Here is a 14830-nt window from a genome sequence, read left to right as displayed (position 1 = left end):
CCTGTGACCCACTGACATACAAACCACTACAGCACTGCCTTAATGGCATGCAGTTACAGGACGTAAACTGCCTATTTATAAAAAATAAGTTCCAAATGGGAGAAAGCTTTTAATGCCTTACAATGTAAAATACCAGTCATCAGATACAGGAAGGTTCAAGCTATAACAATTCAAAGGCTGCAAAGGGTATAATAATGAAAACTACCTCCGAAAGCAGCTGTGAACCTCTCTAATTAACGTAACATTCTTAACAGCAGTTACTGAAAGATAGTAATAAAACACTCTTAACTTTGCTCGCAGTATGTTGAATTTGTGAAGTTTTCTGTCCTTCTGGACTTAGTTCCTGAACCCCCTTGGACTCATTTACCCCAGAAAGCCACATAAACGGAGTGTTCATCACAGAAAAAGGATCCAGAGGATGCTCACAGCACTGCACTGGCTATTCAGAGAAAGCTGAGAGGTTGCAGATGGCCATGACCCAACCAACCCCTTCCCAAGGAGGAGAGGAAGATGAAGGAAGGCATTGCAACCTTTTGTTTAGGGCTTTTAATCCACACAATTTGGGGTGGATGGAGAACAAAGGAGTTCCCCTTCTGCTTTATATTTTCATAGTTTATGATTGCTCCTCCCCGAGACTACCAGTGGGCCAGAGAGGTGACAAAGGTGGTTGAAGACTCTGTGATGAAGCAAGCTTTGGCAAAGGGACAGAGTTTTGCTTTGTGATCCTTGGAACTTAAACCTTGGTGTTTGGTCTGTCAGGAGATCTGGAATTCTCTAGCACTTTTGAGTCTGCAGCCGTGGATGGTCCCATGAAAACTGCTGTCAGAAAACTCTGCTTCTCAAATACTTGCAGTTTCCCATCTGTGTACATCAATACTGGCAAGATTACCTGGCTTGCTTTGAAACCATGACATTCCAGGTCCAATCTCCTTTTTAACAATTAGTCATATTCTACATTCAGAACTTATGTACAAGCCACGTAGGTCACCTCACACCTTCGGCAAACAGAGTGAGTGAAGAACATCACCCCATAAATAAGTTCGTGTCAGGCTAGAGTATTTTTTTCCCCTCCTATCTATAAAACACAAAAAAAATCTGGATTTGGGGTAAAAAATTATTCATATTTAGACACCTTCTCAAGTATTTCAACCATCATCATAAAATGATAGTACCAGAGCCAAGACATAATAGTTATAAGACACAAATTTCTAGATACTTCCTATAGGTGAGTATGTTTACCTAGTACCAACATCTGCTACAGTTCCAACAGTGACACTAGCTACTGAAAGCACAGAAAAAAAAAATTTGTCTCAGTGAAAAGATTGAAAAGCACTACACATAGCTCTTTAACACCCTACTAGATGTCAGTCCAAATCAGAACATCACTAATTATTTTCCCAGCTTCCCAGTAACAGATGATAGCATCTTTGGGACCCATCCATTCAACAGCTGAAACCCAGCTTTGCCTTTGAAGACATTCTGGGCTATCAGCACAAGTAAGCTGTCTATAAAAAGCAAGCAGCAACACAGTTTAGGAGAATAATCATAGACATACCGGCATCAGCAAAGCTAGCAACATAATGCTTTAGAAATAAGACCCAGGGATGATTATGAGCCAAAAATCAAAAGTAGCAAAAAGCTCAACAATTGCTTAGTGTTTAAGGCTCTGAAAAATTTACATTTTCAATTTTGGCTGGAGCAATACAAACCCTGAGCCGTAAGTGCATCTTAGCAGAAGAGACCTAGACATAATAAATACCGTTACCAGCAAACGCGAGATTTTTGTCAGGGCCCAGAGTGCTCTAATAGGCCTTCATGGCCCTCGCCAGCCTCACCTGGTGCCCCCACCCACAGCCCCTGCCTGTGGGTCCAGGAGCCCCATTTAAACCTCATCGCGTGCCTTCAGGCACTGAGCTGTGGGCTGCTCTGGGGCTCCCCGCCAGCCCTGCCCTGCCAGCCCTGCCCTGCCCTGCGGGACAGGCCCTGGCTGGCGAGGTCCCTGCCGGCTGTGTCATCTCCCTCGGCCCCTGGCTCCCCAGCCCCTAGGAAGGAGCTGGCCCTGGCTGCTCCCTAACACTTTTTTCTACCACCTCAAATTGCCATTCATGTTATGCGCATTTTCAGTGTTACTCTGACATCAAGAGAAGATTTTCAGGCATAGAACCGAGGTGAAAAGGATTAGGAGTATTTCTTTAGACAATGCTACATCTAAGATGCCTGACTATTAAGCATACCTTTTAAACCACATATACTGGTTCATGTGCCAGTAAAACCAAAACATCGTGGATTCTCTGGTCACCTCTGTTAGGTATAGTTCAAAACTACAGAAAACCACATAAATCAAAAAGGCTGAAATATAACTTGTTCTTTCCTCCCAAAAAAACCAAAAACCATTCAAGCCATCAGGGCAGAAATTTTCAAAAACAGCTAGTGCTCTGAACATCTTAATTTCTGGGTGCCCAAAAATGAGACAATTTAAAATGCAATTTTTTTCATCAATTCAAAAGTAAATCTCTTTACAGTCATTCCATTTCACTTCGGAATTGAGTTGTCCAATCAAGTCTGGAAATATTTGCTTGTAAGACAGGCCCAAGAGCAACAAGTTAGTACCATTTCTAATTACTTCACGTTTTCTACGTATTTGAAAGCTAGGAAAAATGCTAATCCTCCATTAAGCAAACAAAAAATATTTTACTAGCCAGAGAAAACATTTTTGCCTTCTAACCTATTGACTCATCATATCGCTTATTAGAGCAGATGTTCACAAATTAAATGGCAACAAAAAAATTCCTTCTAGAAGATACTCAGAAGCATTAAGTCTTGCTGTTCCCCTCTTTTACCAAAATCTTTATAGCATTTTTGTTTTTAATTTTATGATCCATAAGCCCTGAATAATAACAGTGCTTGTAAGTGACTAATAGAAATAAATGTATACAGAGCTAAATTTCTATACAATACCTCTGCTGTACTCTCTGCGGTAGGATAGATTCTTGCTAGAATAACGTTTATCTAAGCTTGTCATTGGCACACAGTAAAATATGATGATGTCCTTTAAACATGCAATCAAAAATCTTTTCTACGCCTTCCCTGTGATGAAACCATATTTTTTCTCAGTATGTGTACCTGCAGCTAATATTTAAGACTTTAACATAAAAGACACTATTCCTTAGCCTCCTATAACTTGAAAAATATGCAAGATTTCTGCTTTATAGTAATGCCTTGCCATTTTGAATGCAAAGAGGGATCATCTTCCTTCACACTTGAGACCTGAAAAACATTCAATGTCTGAAATTCCTGATGAATCCAGGGCAAATTGAGGGCACCTTGAAAGTACAAGCCTATTAATGGAACAGAATTTATTTACCCTGAAACGTACAGTCTGTGGAATGTATAACTTGTTGGAATACAAATATATCTTATTGTATTTGAACAGAAAACCAAAAGGTATCTTGATTTCACGTCAACAGCCCTTTGCGGTTTTCTGCATTCAGGCTCCACTGTGCAACAAGAAGCTGTCACTGAATGACACCCTGAATTCATTACAAAGCTGCACAATAGGGAGACAACAAAAGGCAGAAATTGAAGTTCATTCATATAGTGGGTGAACCAAATCAAGGACAGATATCCTGGGCTCTGACTGAAAACAAACCTTCACTGGTCTAAATGGAACAGAAGTGAGAAACATGGTTGAACCAACAGTGGAGGGCAAGCATGTACCACAGCACGTCGAGCAGGCCTTGTCCCTCGATCGTACAAGGCAGGAGAGAAAAGGGAATGCTGTCTCCCCATCCATGTGGTTGGCTTTCTTTCCAAAGCATATCGTGGGGTGTTGCTCACCTAGCAATAAAGATAAACACACAGTGAAGCACTCTGGAACATCCCTCCTCTACAGCGTTACGTTTCATATCAATATAAATACAAACAAGGAAAAGCAATTGTCCTCTCAGTTGTCATACAGTGCAATACTAGGCCACACACTGGCTATTATTGACACAAGAAATTTCAGATTACTTCAGTGCAAGAGCATTGGACTCAAAGCCAGTGTGTTTAAACCAAACAAAAACACAGGAATACATACTGAATATGTCTATTTGATTTTCTGAATTGAAGGGCCCCATTCGTGTCCAGGATGATAATTTCAGAATCAGTGTATGTTCTCCCACTGAAATGGCTTGTCTAGGAAGCCGTTTATAAGAATAAATAAATAAAACCCTTAGCTTATTCTGACTGCTCGGAACAGAAAAGAGTATCTATCTAAAATTAAAGATGCCTTTGATATACCTCATTGAATCTATCCATCCCTACTCTCAACACAAATGCCCCAGGAACATTTGAACAAGAGATTAAAAACAAAAAAGAGATCTAAATCTATCTTGAATATGTGCTGTCAATCCCTACGCTCCTTCAGGAATCACCGTAACACTTGGGAAACCTGCTCCACCACAGTTTTCCTTGTGACCCTAAGCAAGTCACTTGGTCCCAGGTTCAGGAAGCATTTTGCAACCTAATTCCTACCAAAAAGAACAGAAGTCAGGTGTCTAAAAGCATGTTTTGTGAGTGCGGACCCGAGTGCCTCTGTACCTGAGGAACTAGCAGACTGGAGCGCCTGAGACCTCCCTGTCCAAAAGGGTTACGTGGTATTTCACAGCAAATTTAAAAATTGTTCTGCACTCAGGCAGGAGAGTTGTGGTAGGAGCGTGGATTTACCAGACAAGCTAAAAACTCCACAGTACCATCTCCCACCCCACTTGGCACTGCCCGGTGTAAGGAGTACCTCCCCAGCTGACCCAAGATGCGGCGGCTGCTGCTCCTGAGACCACACAGAACCTGGAGTGGACGCACTGCATGAAGTACCTCTCTTGCAGCTGCAGATCTGCTCAACCAATTTGCCCCCAAATTGTTTTCAGTGGCAATACCACAAATGCACAAGTGAAGGAATAAAGTTTATACTTACCTACTTTCCCTCAATTAGAATATTTTATCAGATTTTGACATGTAATTTAAGGTTTTTCTTCTTTCCTTCTTATAGACTTATGTATTTATTTTCCAAAGGACCTGTTGCAGAAAAAGGTCTCAAGGAACATTATAATTTTAGAGAAAAGAATTAAAAATAAAAATTAATTGAACCATCTTGGTACATGCTGCTTTAACGAGTTTTTCTTCAGAATTAATGTCATCAGAGTTCTGAATACACAGAAAGCATGGCGGCAATACATAAGGTTTCATGTTTGGACCTGGTTGCCAGGTACAAAACATTTACGAACTTCAACCCAGAATTAATTTGTCATAGGCTTTTTCCACATTAGATGATCTCTGTGGAAATGAAGGAAAGTTCATTTCATAAAAATTGCCAGTTTTTCTACAAGCATTTGTTTCAGAGGTGCACAAATACGGTAAATCTATAAACTAGATCCTATTCGCTGCAAAATCAGGAGCATTTGATCATTCAGTTATAGCAACAGGAAAATGCACACCCTTGTCCCATGCCACAGATGTTATGGACTGTCACTTAGGTTTAGTTAACGATAAGAAAAATATATAACTTATATGCTAGATATTATATATTTTTAAAAAATCTTTGCTTTTATTTGTTACTATCTCATGCCAATTAATTAAAAAAAAAAAGTAGGCCTGTATTTATACCTGGACACAATGACAGTAAGGTGTAATAAGCAACCAGTTAAGAAATAGTTCAGAGAAGGTAGTGACAGAGTCTAAAGCACCATGGATAGTTCATATTTAATTCGAGGACTATAGATAAAGTGTAAAGCTTATCCTAAAAATCAATTTATACTCAGAATTAGTCCTACAACTCCGGGATCACCAGAAAGACACATTTCATTTTTCAGTGCTGTGCAGGAAAGACTTTCCACAAACCAGCTACGCATGGAATAGACTTTCTGGTATTTTGCTGTTTTTCCATAGTACATTTACCCTACATTTATACAAATATGAAGAGGAAGTATTTCGTATGCTTGGGTAGCTTAGCACTGATTTTCCATACCCCAGCTGAAACAACTTTCAACGCCAGAAAGCATACTTGACAGCAACTTTCCATGTCAGGAGTTACAAGATAATGATCCTTTATTCAAGGTTATGGCCTGACCCCAAACTCTTTGCACACCAGTATCATGCAAAATCATTCTCACATTACAAAGCTATTTGAATAATTTTACTGACTGAAAACACACTCAAATCGCATTTTTTATGACCACAAGCAGACCATAATGCCTATTCGTATTCCCAACCACCACCAACACTGTTGTCCTGGATTAGACGTAATCATGATACCAGTGGATTTTTTCATTCCCTTGATCTCCCAAATTTATTCTGCGTTACACAGTCATCACAGAAATGGACTCTACACAAGAAAACTATGTAAACAGAAGAATTTTCAATGAAACAAAACACTTTCCATCAAATGGAATTGGCCTCCTGTGGAATCATTCTGAGAAAGCTTAAGTGAACAATAAAACACTTCAAGAACCCTGACAGGATGACACAACACTTCTTTTGATATAAGTTTCAGCATCCAGGCTGACATTTTCAAGGAATCTATGTAATATCAGAAAACTCCATGACTATAATAAAGAAAAAAATTTATGGATCTCTGACGTCAGATATTAAGTCTAATACTTCAGCTGGCAAAACTCTCTCCTTATGAGTCTGGCCTTGGCACTTGAGATTACTATAAAAAGAGTTATTAATGTCTTTAAATAAGTGCCAGTACACAGCTAAGTATCAGCCTGTATTCCAAATCTGATTTGATGCTGTTGTGATTCCATGAATTCTAATGGAACTCCTCCAAATTTTTCACCACTGCGAGTGAAGCTGAAATATCAAAATATCTCATTTTGCCTTATTTTTAGCTGAAATGTATGTCAATGTGAAATCATTTGAACTACATTAGTAGAACTAAAATGATCCCTAGTGTAACTCCATTCACGTCAGTTACATCAGGAATGCATTTCACCACTATAATTTAAAATGTAAAATGCCCAAGTGACGATAAAATTCTTTTTCTGAGAATTGTTAATATCCAGTAACACTGGGAAAGCTCTGACAGAAGCAGTAGTAGTAATTTGGAGCCATAACAGCTCAAACACAGGGCTTCTCTGGCGCACAATTTCAACCAAAGTCATATATAATGGAAATTTCTGTTTCTTGTTAAGCACTTGGGATCTTTGGGTTTTAGCATGCTAGGGGTAGGGCTGTGGCATTTCTAAGCGGTGTTGTAACTGACTGGACTGATGGGTAGGTGAATAATCAAATTACAAGCCAGCCCAAGTAAATCCTGGAATGCACAATTCTTTCTGTGATTCAGAACAGCCTGCCAAACTGATAGCACAATCCCACGTTAGGCTACGGTAATTCTTATTTAATAATGGCAAGGACATAGGTTTATACATTGCAGGAGGCAGAGCAGGCTCCGCTTTACCTTAGGATACGTCTCCACAGTACTGCAGCACATAGTGCTGACACACCCAGAATGTTGCTCTGCCAGCTCCGATGAGGCCCTACAGCAAGACCTTTTCCTTCAGAGAGTAAGGTGCTGCTATGATCACAGCATAATGCAGACATTGCCACGCTTGTTTTAAATGAAAAAGTTTGTGTACTCGTAGCCGAACAGCTGAATGACTTGCTGGAGAAGCTGGGTAACTGCTTAAGCAGTTACCCCATGCTGAGCTCCGTGCCCACAGTGTGAACATATCCTAAAAGTTATTCAAAGTTTTATTCCTTACTTCCATTAGAGATCTAAAATTCCGCCTCTTATAAACCGCCTTCCCTTTCAACCAGTCAACACTGCAAACACGTACTACTTATTTTCTCCAAGTTCTTTATTTACTTAGTACTTCTTTTACTCCTACATTCTTGCCACGATCCCTGGCATGATATGGTCTCTGGTGTTACACAGAACTACTCGCAAGCTAGCTTACAAGAGAATCCTTATGCTCTTTACATCATTAACTACTAGCTGTTAAAGAAACACTTTCAGTTACAGATTTTTGCTAGATTTTACAGAATGCTCATCCTCACTGCTGATATTCCCCCTGTAGAAAAAAAACTATGTAGTACATTTAATTCATGTGAGCTACAACAAAATGCAATATTCAGTTTTGCCTACGTATAAAATTACTGAGTTGTTTCATTCAAAACGTAGTTGGAATTAATATCGCCACACTAAACAGGAGCTTTGTTTAATGCTTCACATCAAAAATATAGCAAAGTCTGCCCTATGATTTTAAATTAGGAATCAGACATCTACACACAAGTTTTGAACAGGGGCTCAGCACAACACAGTCTTCTGTGTGTGTCTTGGTTTTTATTAGTCCTTCTGCAATGCAAAAGAGGACAAGCAGAGAAACTTTTCAAAGAGGTGATTCACGGGAAATCCACGAAGGCAAAAATCAACCATTGAAGAAAAACCTATGTCTATGGCTCTGTTCGGTCCCACTGGATGCTGCATACAGCAAACAATGCTTATCTGATAGATTATGCATAATGTCATGGGTGCCCAACTGGGGATGCTTTTGTTGTCACTTTTCAGCTCCAGAACTATAAGTCAGTCACTAACTCATTATTTCCCTGCAAAAATCCTCTACTCAGCTTTAAATGAATATTGCAAAACTCCTGTAAATCAGTAGCGTTGGTAAGCCCCCTATTCTCCCACAATGGCCTGTCCCAGCCCTTAAAGTGCATATGCCAATTTGGTTCAAGTTTTATAATCTGGAATGTTCCACAGTGCCTCTTCAAAAACAGTTCCAGTTTAACTGTGCCTTCCCTAGGTAATTATAAGTCTGAAAAAAATGCTTGTTCTGAATCTATTATTTATGTTATATGCAGCAATAGCTTACCTATTTCATTCTGGAGTCTGGAATGTGCTATAGGCCAGATAATCTTTACCTACCTTAACCTCCTAGGAAAGGCAATGGAAGTTTTTGACACACAGTAAAATACAGCTGGCCTAAGAATCAGTGAGAAGAAACCATGGAATGTTTTCTCAAGGACTGCATGGGACCCGACATGTTCGTTCTGAATCCCAGAATGCCTATTTTGGATCTTCAGTGTTGCTTCAAATACACATGGGTGAAAGCTGTAATTAAGGGAAAATGCAGCACCAATAATAGCATGTTAAAAGTTAGCAATTCTCAATTGTCAGTACTGTAACAACCGAATGTCTTATTACTTCTACCTTCTCCTCCCATACACTGAATTTCTTCAATACTGACAAAGTGCATGTACTAATCATAGACTCTGAATGTTAAATTAACTAGGAAAAAGGTATAAATTAGGCTGGTATTTCTTGAGGGCATCAGTAGAAAACACTGATTTCAAATAATTTTGATTATAAAATTTTACTTCACAATCCTTTTCCAGATCACAGATATTCATAATTAAAAAGAGTATGGAATTAATGAGAGCTGTTTCGCCATCAGCATCACATAACAAAAAAAGAAATAATAAAATATGATGATGCAGAATTCACTCTTCCAATGATTGTCATTGAACTATTACATTAGTAAACATTCACAGTATGAAGTCTCTTTCAATATATCTCCAGCATATAAAGTAGTGCAAAAAAGCATTCCAGTCATTTTGCCTTTGCAGTCAGACCAGGTTAAACAATTCCCTTACTCCATTTCTTCCATTATTAGACAACGAATGCTGCAATGCCTCCAAAGAGAGTTATAAAAATAAACAATTTCTGGAGGATCAGCAGCCTGTTCAAAGTAAATTTCCAGTTAAAAACAAGCATTATAGGTTTCAAGAAAAAAAAAAAATTTAGATCTATCCTCTGTAGAATATCTTTTTACAATAAATTGTACCATTTGAAAAACAATGACTATGGTATCCAATGATTTATGGTAGCTGCTATTAAAGCACTGATAAATAGATAAACGACTACCAAACTTCATTGCTTCTTACATAGTAAATACCTCTGAATGCCAACTTTTACCACAGAGCTGTTATTAGTGATGTCGACAGTTCATGCACCCACTTTAAAACTGACTTCATTTTAATAAACTTCTCAGCCTCATGTGCAAAACACTTGCATTCTAATAAAAATATAAAGTCTGAAATGATATCAGATCTAGCAATCCCTTCCTCAAGTTATACCACTTACTTGATATGTAATACAAGTTTAGCAATGTTTTTTATTTGTATTTAACCATTAAATGGCATACTACCGTATGCTGTGGACTCTTGTTTGCATATTTCATTACTTTCACTGCACTCTTTAATGCATAAATATATTTGGAAACGTTCAAAATTACACATCAGTTTCCACAGAATTTGAATTTACACAGTTTTTCTTCTCTGACTCACTGCTGTTCCCCGTGTCCTGACTTTTTTTCTGCTTTACACAAAGGGATTCTTTAACTCCTTCTTCCATCTCCAAATATTCTGATTTATCCTCTGTGGATGAAGATGATGAGCTTCTAAATTTCTTCAGTAAATTTGTTGGGAGGTAAGGGCAACTGACTGCATTTTGCATCAGCTGCGTTTGTTCTTCATTCTCAGTCTCTCTGTGGTAGAAATAGTTAAAATTGGAAACAATCACTGGCACTGGTAAAGCAATGGTTAACACTCCCGCAATGGCACAGAGGGACCCAACTATTTTCCCACCCACTGTTATGGGTTTCATATCCCCATAACCAACTGTAGTCATGGTCACTACAGCCCACCAAAAGGCATCTGGGATGCTTTGAAAATGTGTGGCCGGCTCATCAGCTTCTGCGAAGTAAACAGCACTGGAAAACAAAATGACTCCAATAAAAAGAAAGAAGATGAGGAGGCCGAGTTCCCTCATGCTGGCCCTGAGTGTATGACCCAGGATCTGCAAACCCTTGGAGTGCCTGGAGAGCTTGAAGATGCGAAACACCCTGACCAGACGGATGATCCTCAGGATGGCAAAAGACATGGCCTGTTGACCGTTACTGCCCTGCTCCTGCGCCAAGTCAGTGCCCAGAGTAATGAAGTAAGGCAAGATGGAGACAATGTCTATGATGTTCATGATGTTCTTGAAGAAGTGTGCTTTGCTTGGACATGCAAAGCAGCGCACTGTAAACTCAAAGGAGAACCAAATGATGCATACTGTCTCTACAATGAAAAAAGGGTCATTGAAGATGGTGTGCTCCCCAGCATCCAGGTGAAGTGATTCATTGGAAATCCCCTTCCCTAAGCTCAGCGACATGACGAATTCTTTGTCATCTCTGAACTCTGGCAATGTCTCCAGACAAAAGATGACGATGGAGATCAAGATGACCAAGACAGAGACAATGGCAATGCCTCTGGCTGGACTAGAGCTCTCCGGGTACTCAAACAGCAGCCAAACCTGCCTCTTAAACTCATTCTCCGGCAAAGCTTTGTCCTCTTCCTCTTTGACAAACCCTTCATCCTCCCTAAACTTGAGCATGGCCTCCTCCCCAAGTTGGTAGAATTTCACCTCCTCAGTGAAGATGTCAAAGGGTACATTGACTGGCCTCTTCAGCCGGCCACCACTCTGGTAGTAGTACAGGATGGCATCAAAGCTGGGCCGGTTCCTATCAAAGAAGTATTCATTCCTGAGAGGGTCAAAGTATCTCCCTCGCTTCGCTGGGTCACCCAACAATGTGTCCGGGAACTGAGCTAATGTCTTCAGCTGGGTCTCAAACCGCAGTCCCGACACGTTGATTACCACACGCTCACAACACTCGTACTCACTGTAGCGAACAGAGCTGTAACCCCCAGGGCCTCCACCATCATCAGGTGGCTGGTCCGAATATGAAAACTCATCCTCCCCATAGTCATCACTGTAGTAGAGCTTTCCTTCTTCCTCATCGTCTTCATCCTCATCTTCATCCTCCTCTTCCTCCTCACTCAAGTCCTTCAGTATTCTCTCTTCAGAACCGCTGAGAGGCAGCAGCTCAGAACAGGGGAAGGAAGCCCCACACTCCCTACTTCCCAAGTGGTGGCTCCTCTTTTTCCCTTTCTTCCGCCTCTTACCACCCTGGCGGTGGGGCATGCTGCTGCGTGACGCATTCCCACCGTGAGAGGAGGATGCACCTCGACTCTGTTCCTGATGGTAGTGGTGATATGGTCCACCTCCACCTGTTGCCCCACCTTCTACTGCTGCTGTTGCTGCTGCTACGGCCGCAGCCGCTGCGGCTCTCGAGTGTGCCAGCCGCTCTCTCTCTCGGGCCCGAGCTTGGACCGCATATCCATAGGGCATGTGGCTGTTGCACCCAGAGCTATCTGCACTCACCATGGCAACCTCCATTTTGAAACTGCTTTTTTTTTTAATCACTTAATACAAAAAGGGTTTGTTTTATTTACAGTGTAACTTTAACTTTCACTAGGAAGTTCAAAGCCATTTGCATTTGGAGGACAGTCCCTTGGACATAGAGCAGGGCAACATAGTTGTAACACTGAATCTATGTTTTGGAAAACCACAGATCTGCATTTTCTTACTGTCCGGAACAGTTTGACACAAACTACTGTTTTGCTAATATGAAAAGATGAAACTCTCAAATTGAACCAGGGAACAGCTGAGGCCTTGTTCTTCCATCCACCAAGCCCTTTTATTTTCATTTATCTCCTGTGGCTATCACAGATCTGATCAGAATCACGACTACCTTGCAGGCTACAAAGACTGTGTTCACGAGGCAAAAAATATGCAAATCAAAGGGTACCTGCTCTCCACAGATGGTTTTAGTTCATCATTGCAACCAAATGCAAATAGTCTCTTTCCTCATAATTTGTTCCTGGTAATGCTTTGGCCTAGCGATCTTATTGTTTAACATCATTACTTGGGGAGTTGAAGTTAATTCCAGCCATCACTTTATTTACACAGTGAGGAGGTCTTTGCAAATCCTTTCTTCAGCCTGCCAACAATGTCTCAAACCTGGGAGCAGCACCCAGGGCGTCAGCAGCAGTGGTAAGAGGAGGAGGAGGAGGAGGAGGAGGAGATGAAGACTGAGAAACTGGCTCTGAGGTCCCCATAGGACATAAGGGAGTGGATGGGTCAACCTTTGGTTATGGTCATGCAGAAGAAGCACTTAACCTGAGGCACATGCACAAACACACAAAAATAAACAAAACAAAAAGGGAGAAGATTGGATTGTTTTCCTAAAAGGTCACACTGATCAAATGAAACTGTGTCATCTATTACCACGGTATTCAAATCTTCCCCTACCCACACTATTCACGCTTCTACATTACACACACACCCACATCACATGCACAGAGATTTTGAACGACTCTGTGGGTAAGGATGTGGGTGGGTATGTCACATATATATAGACAAGAGATACAAAATCCCCACCCATATAAGCACTTGCATCCATACACAAACACATGCATGCTGCTGAAACACCAACACATATAAACACTAATAAAAATACTGCAACACACAGTGCATTCAGATCTTTGAGTACATACGTGATAGATACACCGACATATGTCTATATGAAATATTAAAGAATAACTGTATCTAACAAAGAGCTTTTATTATATTTGTAGAAATACATACGATGCAGGAATGTTACATTTTAATCTATGACCGAATTGTGTTTCAATCATAATGAACATCTCACTGACTTTAATTTGGAATCAGGCACGTACAATGCTCGCTCAAGTGAAAAATACTGTGATATGATATGTCGAGAAAACACAGCTGCAGGTGCACTGAAGCAACATCTACATGCAAGCACACACACAAAAATACACCCCTCCTTTTTAAACAGAAGCCTCATTTATAGCTATATCTATTAATGCGTGATAGAAGGTGAATATTAACTATTAAATGACGCTATTTTTAAAATCGTACCTACGTGTCATGCAGAAAAAGATCTTAAAAACACTACCATACTCACTGTTCCTAGGCAGAGAGATAGCAGTGCTGTTCTCGCTAGTGTAAGGATCTGGTGACAGCGGTCCTGAGGAGGGGGCTACGCCAGCTGCTCTACATTTGCAGGTGCGTGCGGCCGCTCAGCACCACAGGTTGACGAGTTGCTTCTCTCCCGTCTTTCCGGGCGCAAGAAGAGCGCCCGGAGCGCGGCAGCTGGAGCCGGGGGCACCCTGCACAGCCACCGCCGCTGCTGCTCGCCCAGGCATTTGCGAAAAGGCAGCAAGCGGGAGCCTTCTTCCAAAAGGAAAGAAAAAAAAAAAAAAAAAAAAAAAAAAGAAGGCGGTGTGTTTGTGTGTGTGTGTGTGTGTGACAGAACGAATGGATAAGCGTGCTCGCTAGTCTCGCCAAGCCCAGCTTTTGCAGCAGGTTTGTAAAGCAACGTTAAATAATCCGCGTACCGAGCCAGGTTCCGCTGGCGGGGGGGCGGGAGCCGCTTCTTGCGGTTTCTCCCGCAGACGCGGCCGGCCGGCAGCGGCTCAGCCCGCAGCCTCCCGCATCATCCACTTGTTGTGCCGCGTTCCGGCAATGCCCGCAGAAAGGGACGCACAAAACGCCGGCGCCAGGACCCCCAAGGAGCGCGCAGCTCGCTCTCGGAGGTTTCCACTGCCCGCTCGGCTCTTAAGGCGGCAGCCCGGCCGAGCCGCAGGGGTGCTCCCGAGCGAGCCCTGTTGCTCGGCGGAGCCGCCGCCCGCCCTGCCTGCGCGCCGCCGGCAGGCGGACAGAGCGACCGACACCGCCGGCGGACGGACGGACGGACGGACGGACGGCGCCGGGCGACGCCGCCGCCTTTCCCGGCTCGCCGTCGGCCCCTGGCGGCCGCCGGGCCGCGCTGCGCCCGGCCCCCCGCCGCCCCCCGGCTCGCCCTTGTTCCCCTATTAATGCATTAGTTACTGAAATTACTCTTCCACTGCGTAGGCTGGCTAACAAACCTTTGGGCTC

The 14830-nt window shown here is 41.9% G+C and overlaps 1 protein-coding gene across 1 annotated transcript; it reads right to left on the bottom strand.

Annotated features, from left to right (window-relative positions):
* Positions 1–7834: 7834 nt before the first annotated feature.
* On the bottom strand, positions 7835–14522 carry KCNA4 (potassium voltage-gated channel subfamily A member 4). The gene is made up of 2 exons (XM_075094932.1): positions 13857–14522; positions 7835–13045 (listed from the first exon to the last, which is right to left on the bottom strand). The coding sequence occupies exon 2, from the start codon at positions 12260–12262 to the stop codon at positions 10274–10276; it is 1989 nt and encodes a 662-aa protein (XP_074951033.1). The 5' UTR covers positions 12263–13045; positions 13857–14522; the 3' UTR covers positions 7835–10273.
* Positions 14523–14830: the final 308 nt, after the last annotated feature.

The sequence above is a fragment of the Phalacrocorax aristotelis genome, chromosome 5 (assembly GCF_949628215.1).
Source record: "Phalacrocorax aristotelis chromosome 5, bGulAri2.1, whole genome shotgun sequence".
Taxonomy (NCBI): domain Eukaryota; kingdom Metazoa; phylum Chordata; class Aves; order Suliformes; family Phalacrocoracidae; genus Phalacrocorax; species Phalacrocorax aristotelis.
The sequence above is the reverse complement of the archived record's forward strand: the minus strand, read 5'-3'. Positions and strand labels throughout refer to the sequence as shown.

What these genes read in the sequence shown, in the direction of transcription:
- KCNA4 (XM_075094932.1), bottom strand. Translation starts at nt 12,262, where the DNA reads ATGGAGGTTGCCATGGTGAGTGCAGATAGCTCTGGGTGCAACAGCCAC.